Below are 11235 nucleotides of genomic sequence, written 5' to 3' on the forward strand. Positions count from 1 at the left end.
TTTTTGCATTATCATTGTGATGTTTAAACAATGGACAAAAATGTCAGATTAGTTATTGTGATTTCAGGAAATTGTTGTATATCAAATAATGTTATCAAAATTTAAAACGAGAGTTTTTATTTTTTGCAAAACCAATCCAGTCAATTTTTTCCAATAACAAAAACATTACTTTACAGTATCAAATCATACTCTATGCATGTTATGAGAACTTTGAAGGCTATAGGATTTTGTATATTAAAAATAGTGTATCCCTTAAGAAAAGTAATATTTGTCGATTTTATTTTCAGGAAATTGATGGAACAAAATGTGAAACAAGTATGGGAAATTCTAACTCCAATAAAGCAGAAACCTCAGCTTATTTCAGTCCTACCACAGGTGTAGCTTTACATGTTGGAAGAAAATCTCGTAGCAGGGACAATCTCAAAATACAAACAGAATCTTCACATGTCAGACAGAGAAAGAAGGTAAAAAGAAGGAAGACCTCCTCAGATAAAGACCTAACAAGATCATTGCCAATCAAAGTACCTTCTAGTCAAAGTGAACTTAGTATTAACCAATTAGTTCATTCTGCCTCGGATGTCTCAAACCTAGATCTAGAAGGGTCACTTAAAGCCAATGTTAGTCTGCAGTCCCTGACTGATAGAAACATGAGAGAATCACTAAGACATGCAAACCATGCAGCACAGTTATCAGATGATTTAATTAGCCATTTACCTGATTCAACAGGTGCTCCTGACAAAGAGGCTAATATACAAGTAGAAATTGAAGATTTATCTCATAAAGAAAACTGTGATAGTAAGACTAGTAATAACAGATACCATATAGAACTATCTGATGATTTACTGACGGTCAGTAGTGTGTTACTAACACCACCATCAGAGGATGATGGTCAAGATAGGTATCAAGGCACTCAGATAAATCATAATAAAACCAATATTCTGCAGCAACCTTTGTCTTCCTATAGTTCAGATTACAACACAGACTCCAAAAAGTCAGGTACGGATGATTGTCGGGTGTCCAATGCCGATGAATCAGGTAGTTGCGATGAAAAAGATTCAGTTTCCTCTTTACCCAAACTCAGGTCCCCCGATCGATTCTTCCGTGAATCTTTACTTTATCGTTTACAGGAATGTCATAATGGTGCTGGATCCAGTAATTCATCGTCTTTAGATTCATCACCAGAATTTTCTCCGTATGCTAGATACCGTAAGTACAGTATTGAATCCGAAAGCCTGTCAGGATTGGCAACACCAGACAATGAAATGTTCAGCTCTGTTTATGAAGTAGGACGTTCTACAGAGGACCAATTCTATCAATTGGAGGAAGAGGTAGTAGACATTGAGGAAGAGTTTGCTAGTCTGACCAATAAATTAAATCAATTAAAGAACATAGCTTTACAAAGTGATAGCAGTAGCATAGAATATTCCCCAAGTCATCCATTAGCCAAGAAAGCTGTAGAAATTGTAGATAAAACTAGAAATAGACTGAGTCGATCTCGTAGTTTGTCTGTTAGTAGTACAGATAGCTCTCCTGCTTGTAATGGCAGTTTGGATGTACCTGATCTGTCGTGGGACTCAGAGGGGTTACATGGTGATAATTCCAACAAAAATACACCAAGCAGTCGTAGATGTAGTGAACCAGGAAACTCTTTAAGAAATAAATTTCATTCAAAATTATTCAGTAAGGACACAAATAATGGATTTAGCTTTGAAAGTCCGATGGAATCAGATGTTGAAAAAGATGGCACATTAGATAATATATCTACTGATGAATGCTTTGAAGTTAATCTAAGTGATTGGCCAAAAGAGGATTTTTCAGACAGTCCTTCACATTCAAAGTTAAATTTTTCGTCCTCTGCAAAGGATTCATCACACATGGATGGTGAGACTGCTACATCAAGTTCCTCAGCTAAAGAGTCTTCACAGTTAAACAGTAAATCCAGTATTAAAATGTCATCTGAGGCATCTTCAAGTAGTTTATATGAGAGTGCAAGAGATTCTAGTCAGAGTCAGGGTCAAAAGTCAAACGGAATAAAGGAAGAGAATTATTGCAATGGAAAACAGGAAGCTAATAATAATGGTAAAGTATAATTGTTCTCACGGGATTACAAACTTAATTTGATTACCATTACATATGACTAAAGGGGGTGTGATAATGGTCAATGAGACAGCAACCCAATAACATTAACAACACAAAAAACAACAAAAGACATCTAGAGGATAAGATAATTCAAACAGTTAGTCTGTTTGAATTTTATTTTAATTTATTAAAAGTAAGATTTTTTAATTGCATTGTTTATTTTCGGATTGGACATTTATCTTCTATCTTACTGAGTATTATATATATGTTTACAATGCTGACAATTTAAAATAAGTTTTTTCTCTAGTAACTTTAATTTGTCAATTTCATACATGTACACAATGATGTAGATAAGGTCTTAAAATATTGTAAAAATCAATTTAACAAGATGAATTATGAGCAGTCATGGGCAATGAAGCGAACAAATTCTGGTCAATATGTTGACAGTTTGTATTACAACAGAGAAAGATGGTTACAAATTCAGTTAATTTAGATTGAAATTAGAAGTAAAAAGCATTTTTTTTTAAATACTTATACATCTGAACCTGTTCAAAGGTGATATAGGTTCTGTTGAAATCTTTGCTGTTTGATGCTTGACATCATGCCACTTTTAAATGCTCCATTAAGTAACAATGTTCTTTATTAACCAGAAATTCATGCTATTATGTCTAGATATGTAATATATAAATGTATATTTATATATATATATATTCACTAGGAATTGTACAGATTTGTGATAGAGTGCACATAACAAAGTATGTTGACAAAGAATGGAAGGGACAGACAGACAGGGCTAATACCATCAGGAGGGTTAGTATACTATTAAGAGTATGTAAACAGTGTATGGGAACAACAGATTAACAGAGTCTTAAATTAGAAAAAATACACATGAAAGATGATGAATACCCCACCTCCTCCCACAAAAAAATCTTTCTAGAAATTCATACAAGGTCAATCAGACAGTACAAGATCACAGAAACAAAATAAAGACCAAACACTAGACAATAAAGATTTATGAAAAAAATATTGACAATACCAGTTGAAAAACAAAAATTATAAGACATGAATTTAATTATTACAAAAAAACAAGACACCAGGAAACACAAAATCTTACATTACAAAAAATAAATAGAAATTGAAGTTGTTTTTGTACTTTTATTGGGGTCCATGTAGAAGCATTGATGGAAGCTTATTTTGTATGAATTGTGGAAATGCTTCATTCAAACAATGTATTCTTCATGGTTAATGCTATTTACCCCCATATTAAACTATAAAAAAAGAGGCATTCAACTCATAATTACATTTCAATGCCAGGAAAAACCAGGCAAAACTAAGTTTTAACATGCTTAATGTGGTGTGTGTAATTTGTTATGTAAGAGCGGTGGAAGATACCAAGGAGATATTCAAACACACAAATGGAAGACCAACTGACAATACCATGTCAAAAAACAAAACAAAAAACAACAAAAAGACAAACAACAACCTACAAAATAAAACATAGAAAACTAAAGACTGAGCAATACTCAACTCCATCAAAAACTCAGGAAGTTCTCAGGTGCTTCAGAATGCTAAGCAGATCCTGCTTCACATGTAGCACCCATTGTGTTGCTCATGTAAATATAAATGTGGTGATAAGACTCATTCAAAGACATTCATTCTGTACAATGTTGTACACTTTGTCATGGAGAACATGTACATTCATGGATGTTGCATTTAATTGGTCTTTACTTTAAACATCATGTGATTAATATCTGCCAATGATTGAATCCTTATTAAACATCTATGTAACGTACATAATTATTAGATAACATCAGACAATACAAAAATTAATAAAACTTCAGCCAACACAAGATCAAAAAGTCAAAACACATCAGACAATACAAAAACATTAAACAACACAAGAATAAAACGTTCATAACTTCAAATGATACACGACCAAAACATCAGAAAATACAAGCTATAAAACACCAGAATAAGATCAGGAAAATAGTGATATCAGCTGATTATTATGGTTAATAATAATTATATTACCATTGCTACAGGGAATAATGAAATGCTTTACTTAGTTTACTTTAGGCAATGTAATTCAATTGATATAATAATAAAAAAACTTTAGCAATACTTTTGTGTTAATCTGCCATACCGCAGCAACTTACACATGAAATAGTGTGATCTGCTGTGGCTTAGATATTTATACTTAAATGTCAGAAGTTTAGTTAAAGAAATCAATAATTTAAATATTCTTTGACTTTTTCAGGCTTACCAAGAAATACCAAAAGTAACAGGGTGCCAACATCTATGCAGAGTAAGGGGAGATAACTATTGTGGTTTACGAGGGACATTATTTCAGTGCCTTTGTCACGGCATAGATATATCAAAACATTGGTCAGATATTAACAATATTACAGATAAATTAAGCAGGAGATATAAAGAGAGTAGTTCAGGATTAAATCAATGGACTTTCGCTGGTCGACTTTCATGTCAGGATGGTCAAAAGTTATCTTTGATGTCACACTGTTTGTCATTATTGTTTTCAAAGGTAATATAATAATACTATTACCTATTTTACATGCTAACATTAAATCAACCCCTCCCTCCCCAGAATCTGCAATTTTGTCATCAACATTTGAACTCTTGTAGATATTAGATATTTTATTAATGAATTGCATTTAATTTAAATGAAGTAATGTTACTAGGAGCTATATCTTTTTTATGCATTCTTGCTTGTTTTCAACAACAATATCTTAACATCACCTTATTTTGTTGCATGACGACATAGGTGTTAAATAATATGATTTATTTGACATGAAATAAGGGTTTTTATTTGATCAGGAAATCACAGTATTTATTGCATTACATACAATTCAACCAATGTAATGCTCTATATTAACAAGAATTCTTTTATTATGGATTATGGTTCAGATTGAAACAGTTGTTGTGACAATACTCAATTGGTTCACTTAAATTTGAAGGATTTCCTGAGACAATATCCACTTAATCAATGGGATGATAAAGAGGTCTTGTTAATTCTATTTATAAATCATAAAATATGAACTTTCATTGGGTAGAATTTATATGTAGCTTGAATGAGAAAAAATAATGGAATGACCAAAAAAACATATTTGGTAGCTATGAATAATTTTGTATAAAATAAAACAGATACTAATAATATATCTTTATTGTCATATAAACATAATTAGTTTGTGACAAAAAAACAAAAAACAAACATCTGATTACAGTAGTTGTCGTCTGTTTATGTAGTTCATACGTGTTTCTTGTTTCTCGTTTTTATATAGATTAGACCGTTGGTTTTTCTGTTTGATTGGTTTTACACTAGTAATTTTTTGGGGTCCTTTATAGCTTGCTGTTCGGTGTGAGCCAATGCTCCGTGTTGAAGGCCGTACCTTGACCTATAATGGTTTACTTTTATAAATTGTAACTTGGATGGAGAGTTGTCTCATTGGCACTCATACCACATCTTCCTATATCTATATAATATGGCAAAGAAATAACAATTCTAAAAGAAATGAACACATGGAAAAAAATTATAAGACTTCTGCCCTTGATTCTAATGACTGTTTTATAAAGGAGCCAATATTTTTAACATGTTCCACGATAGAGGGGTTTAGCATTTCTTTTACTTTTTGTTCTTGGGTAAGAAACATAAAATAATGAGAAGGTAAACAATTTTCAAATAGATTATCCCTTAGTTTTTTGTAAATTTTACATTCAAGGAGGAAGAGTTTTTCATCCTCCAGCAAGTGGCACAGTTTACACATTCTATCCTTTCTAGGAATTTTATAATAGCGACCCTTTTCTATTTCTAAGTTATGGTCACTAATTCTCAACTTACAAGAAGCATTTTCTTATAGAAAAGTCATTGGAAGCTAAATCAAATTCCCTATCCAAGCTAAGTTGTAAATTTTTATAAAGTAACAGTTTTCTATTTTCATCGTAACTATATATTTATTCTATTTTCAAAAATATTGTTAAATTTTTCTTTAAATTTATTTTTAATCAATAAAACTACTCTTAGCATCAAATTAGTTTACTATAGATCTGATAATTTAAAAAATCATTAGAAAAGGTGGTCATATGTTTTTTATACCTCTGTAAGTGTGGCAGACGTTTCAAGCATGATTTATCAGACTCTGTTTTTACATATACTTCTACAAAAAAAAGGTTTATTCCTGTCTTGCATTTTGAGGAGAAACATACCAAGATTTTTCAATGTTTGACCTCCTCATTAAAATGATCCAAGCTAGAAGTATGTAAGCTAAACTACATTTTCACGTAGGTTAATATTCCTTAAAAGTCCTTTGAAATATTAATATAAATGTATGATATAACCTTCAATTGGCCCCTTGTAGCATATTATTATAGTTGAACCCAAGCAGGTCATGAGACAGATGTTTTAATTAATATTGATCAGATGGAACAGCTGTTGTGACAATGCACAATTGAACTTACACGACCTTGAAGGATTTCTTAAGTTGAACATGATTTAAATAAATTTATTTTTTAACAAGATTTATTGGTATAAAGTAGACTGATAAGGTTTTTTAACCACACATGTATACCTATGTAAAATACACTTGTACATAAGCTTTATTATAGTAGGTGATATATATACTAAAAATCAGTTAACAAATCTCAATATATAACTGTAACTTCAGGAAATAGAGATATTTTTCATGTTACTATATATGTACTGAACTTTTTCACTTTTATTCAATATACAATAAATTGTATTAACCAAAGTCTTAAAATATCCCAAGAAATGGAAACATTTATGATTGCCAGTTTGTGGTCTATGGGAGATAATCCACAAATTGTTTTACATTAAATTATTTCTTTCAGTTTGAAGAAGCCAAGTCTTTCCAATCACAATCTGACCGCGAGCTTTGGACAATCAACCTTTTGAACTCTGACCCTACTTGTGACCTTCACCTAATGGAAGGTCTAAAACTGCTGATGTTACTGAACATGTTAGATTTAAAAGATAAACAAGATGGAGGAGAAGATATTCCAATCTTTGTATGGTTGTTGTTTGCTAGAGACACATCAGAATCACCTATAATGTTTGTAAAGAATCATTTAAATAACCTTGGGGATAATGCTGGTATTGAACAGGTAAACTATAGTACACATGTCTACTTTTTGCAATATGCTGCCCCAAAGTTGGTTATCTATTTTGAAGGTTATTTTGTCCTTCTTCGTGATGTGGAAGACCCAGGGATGCTGATAGATGTATCTCACTGAAGTCTGCATATAAATTGAACCTCATTGAACACATTACCCAAAAAAGTGCTTAGGTCTCAGTGAAACTGATCTGGGTACGACAGTCTAAAGACGGTAATTTCAACCAAAAAATTGGAATTTTCTTATTTTCCTGATTTTTGGCTACACCTGGATCTGGAACCAAAAGTAGTCCTTCCATAAGCGTAATTAAATAATAAACACAATCAGTAGTTATATGTTCGTGGTTTTACACAGTTTTTGGAAGTTTTAGGCACTTGTATTTCCTAAAAGACACAGACACAGAAGGGAAGCCCACCCCTCCAGAAAAAACAGTTTTATCCAATTTTGATTTTCAAAGTTTTTATTTGAGCTCAAACTGCACATTTAAACCTGAGAAACATGACAATATATAGCTTTAGATTGAGGGAAAAAGCATAAATTTCGAAAATACATACAGTTGACCATTAAAAGTATGGAGAGCCATTGGTGCCAAAACAAATATTTAGGTAAAGGCCATAACATTACGGCCTCCATACGGTAACAGTTACACAGCTAAAATAGTTTCTAGAAAAAACTGTACTATGCTAGGATCTAGGATCATATAATTTTACTATGGACAAAAATTTTCAAGATAATAAAACAAATTAGCTTTGATGTTTACATTTGTGTTTCTGTGACTGTGGATTTTAGGGAAGATATGGTGTCCTTGGCAAGTTTTTTTTCAATTTTTTTCCGTAGATAAAATTACATCTTTATAAAAATAAGGAGATGTGGTATGATTGCCCATGAGACAACTATCCACAAAAGTTCAAATGAAGTAGATGTACTCTTTCCCTTTAGATTGTTAGTTTAAAAGATTTATAGAAATTCAGGATACAAAATCAGTTTTCACAAGCTATTGATGCACAGCCACATACTCAATTATCTTTTTTGTAATTTTTTTAAGTTGAGATTTGAGTTTAAAACAATTGATTTATCAAAACCTATCAACTCATGAGTTATGATATTTTTTATTTGTATATTTTCAGATTGAAATGTTTTTACTGGGTCACACATTGAGTGTGCGTATCCAGGTATTGCGATTGTCACAGTTTGGCCAGGAAGACTTTGTAGCATACTACCCAGATGATGCTGACAGTAACTGGTCCCAGATCTCTTTAATAGCAGAGGATGATAGACATTATAATGTCCCTGTCCCATGACCATACTGGATTACTGTCTAATGGTATTCATACACAGCTTTAAAGATTCCTACTAGTGGGGTAACAGAAAAATATTCCCAGATTCCATCACAGGACTAGATCTGAGCGAAATTCTGTCATCACAGAATCATATATACAAAACCAATGATTTTATCAAATAGAAAATTTCATAATGTTTAACTATTGTAGCAACATAAGACGATTGTAGAGATTTCTATATGAGGTTCATTGTTTTCAGTCAGATCTCAGTTAAAATCTTTACTAAAAATACAGATAAGATTTATCTACATGTTTTAAAAATGTCAACCAAGCATTTATATTAAAAGTACTGCCAGTGTTATATATACAATAAAACATATGGGAAATTGTATTTAGTGCACATGGAAAGCAGTGATGTTCCCCTTAGTTACTCATTGATAATATGTTTACAATATTATTTATTTAATTTGTGCAATATAGTAGGTTGCTAATCAACAGCATTGCCAATGTGTTCAGGTGAAGGTTGTTAGTCAAGCTTGCTGTCAGTAATGTATTCATGAATCTTGGTCAGTTTTTAATACATTTTTTCAACAATTATAAGAATCACTTAACACACATAAAATAAATTTGTTGTTAAATGAAAAAAATATTTATTCAGCTGTATAAGTAAATTTACACACAAAATTTTATTTATTGGAGTTAGTTGAGTGATTGCAAGGACATTAATAAAAGGTATGATTGAGGAAAGATAAATCAAACTGTGGTATACTATAACTAAAGTAGTCTTGTATTGAAAGTGTGAGTGTTATATACATTGTGTTGAATTAGAATAGCATAGTTTGTCTTCAGAAATCATTATCTTTAAAAAGACGAAAATGTTCAAGTGAATTAGTTAATATACATTTTAAGTTAAGTTATACTTATTACACATGTGGATTATATGTTTATTATTACAACATGAAAGTTTTATGAAGTAAAACAACAACAAAAACAGAATACTAATTTCATATCTTTTGCATAGTAAAAAAATAAAATTTCAGTTTTGATTTGACCCTAGTCTTTGATGTGTAACCTTAAAGTAAGAACATGTAATGATTCTTATTGTTGAAGGCAAACAAATGCAGAATATTGTCTTGGTACCACTTTGTATTCTGTAGAAATATTCTTTATCTTTCCAACTTTTCGAACTTTCGTTTTCTTACCTTTGTAACAGAAAGGTTGTGTTTTTGGTTCAGAACTATTTATGCATGAGTAGTTGGTATTCTTCACGGATATGTTCCTGTTTTATTCTACATCATTCCAGTAATCTAATCTATTTTCCTTTATAGACTTACCTCACACAGTATATACATATCTGTAATTCTCACATAAATTTGCTTAATTTTAATTTTGACCAGCTTTTCCCACAATGCAGCAGTTTTGTCACAGCACAATCCCAGCTTTATCACAACAGAGAAATAATGAATTTACTTTAGCCTGGATTTGTATCCTCCTTAGTCCTCATTCTGTCTCTGCCTTTACCTAATGCTGTTAATTGATAGATGTATTATGTACTTTAAAGATAATGTTATCAGCTAAAAGGTGATTATTAAAAGGATCATTTTGGTGCATAGTATGGTATTTTTTCATAAATATGTTTTTACATTGTAATATACAATTTAATTACATTTGGTCAGTAAGACTTATTCAATGAAATATTTAATACGATCAGGATACAGTAAATTTCCTCATAAATTTTGAAAAGCAACGTATAAAATTCAAGAGTAGTGCAAGTTTTTGTAGATTTGCATATTATGTAACAGCACTTAAAGAAATTTTAGTAAAGTTTACGATCTATATATATGTAAGTGACCAATTTTCAAATACAACAACTGTACTCAACATAAAAACAAATTACAGTTTGCAGAGAATGAATATAATTTTCTAACCTGCAGCTAAATGTTTGGTCTTGAGACCTCCAGAATTTCATTGTTACTTTTAGCTTATTGATTAGAAACTGAACTGTGATATATGCACAAAATGGGTAAACTATTTATTCTCAACTGGTCCTTAAATGTATACATAAATTATGATATTTTGTAGGAAATTAATGTTTTGGAATTGACATTAGTCCAAAAGTAGAACTTAAATGAGTATGTAGTTAAATAATCTACAAGATGATACAACATTAATACATTGTGTTACACAATGATACAACATAAATACATTGTGTTAACATTGTTATGGTTGTTTATACATTGTTACTTAGGAAACATGGTGGCTGCAAACCATTTTATAGCTCATCATGTTTTATAATAAAAGTTGAAAATTGATACTGTGTTTGTATTGTATTGATGTACTGGTTAGTGGTAAACTGTGTTTGTATTGTATTGATGTACTGGTTAGTGGTAAACTGTGTTTGTATTGTATTGATGTACTGGTTAGTGGTAAACTGTGTTTGTATTGTATTGATGTACAGCTGGTTTGTGGTAAACTGTGTTTGTATTGTATTGATGGACAGCTGGTTAGTGGTAAACTGTGTTTGTATTGTATTGATGTACTGGTTTGTGGTAAACTGTGTTTGTATTGTATTGATGTACTGGTTAGTGGTAAACTGTGTTTGTATTGTATTGATGGACAGCTGGTTAGTGGTAAACTGTGTTTGTATTGTATTGATGTACTGGTTTGTGGTAAACTGTGTTTGTATCGTATTGATGTACTGGTTAGTGGTAAACTGTGTTTGTATTGTATTGAT

The 11235-nt window shown here is 31.2% G+C and overlaps 1 protein-coding gene across 6 annotated transcripts in view; it reads left to right on the forward strand.

The window, feature by feature from the left end:
- LOC127706201 (uncharacterized) overlaps positions 1–10813 on the forward strand; it is a 62728-nt gene extending 51915 nt beyond the window's left edge. For all 6 annotated transcript variants that reach the window (XM_052210680.1, XM_052210682.1, XM_052210681.1 and 3 more), the window contains 5 exons: positions 288–2079; positions 2798–2889; positions 4337–4618; positions 6940–7212; positions 8349–10813. In XM_052210680.1, coding sequence (XP_052066640.1) covers positions 288–2079; positions 2798–2889; positions 4337–4618; positions 6940–7212; positions 8349–8522 — 2613 coding nt within the window. In that variant the 3' untranslated portion in view covers positions 8523–10813. The remainder of the gene's footprint in view (positions 1–287; positions 2080–2797; positions 2890–4336; positions 4619–6939; positions 7213–8348) is intronic.
- The last annotated feature ends 422 nt before the right edge of the window (positions 10814–11235 follow it).

The sequence above is a fragment of the Mytilus californianus genome, unplaced genomic scaffold, assembly GCF_021869535.1.
Source record: "Mytilus californianus isolate M0D057914Y unplaced genomic scaffold, xbMytCali1.0.p SCAF_6, whole genome shotgun sequence".
Taxonomy (NCBI): domain Eukaryota; kingdom Metazoa; phylum Mollusca; class Bivalvia; order Mytilida; family Mytilidae; genus Mytilus; species Mytilus californianus.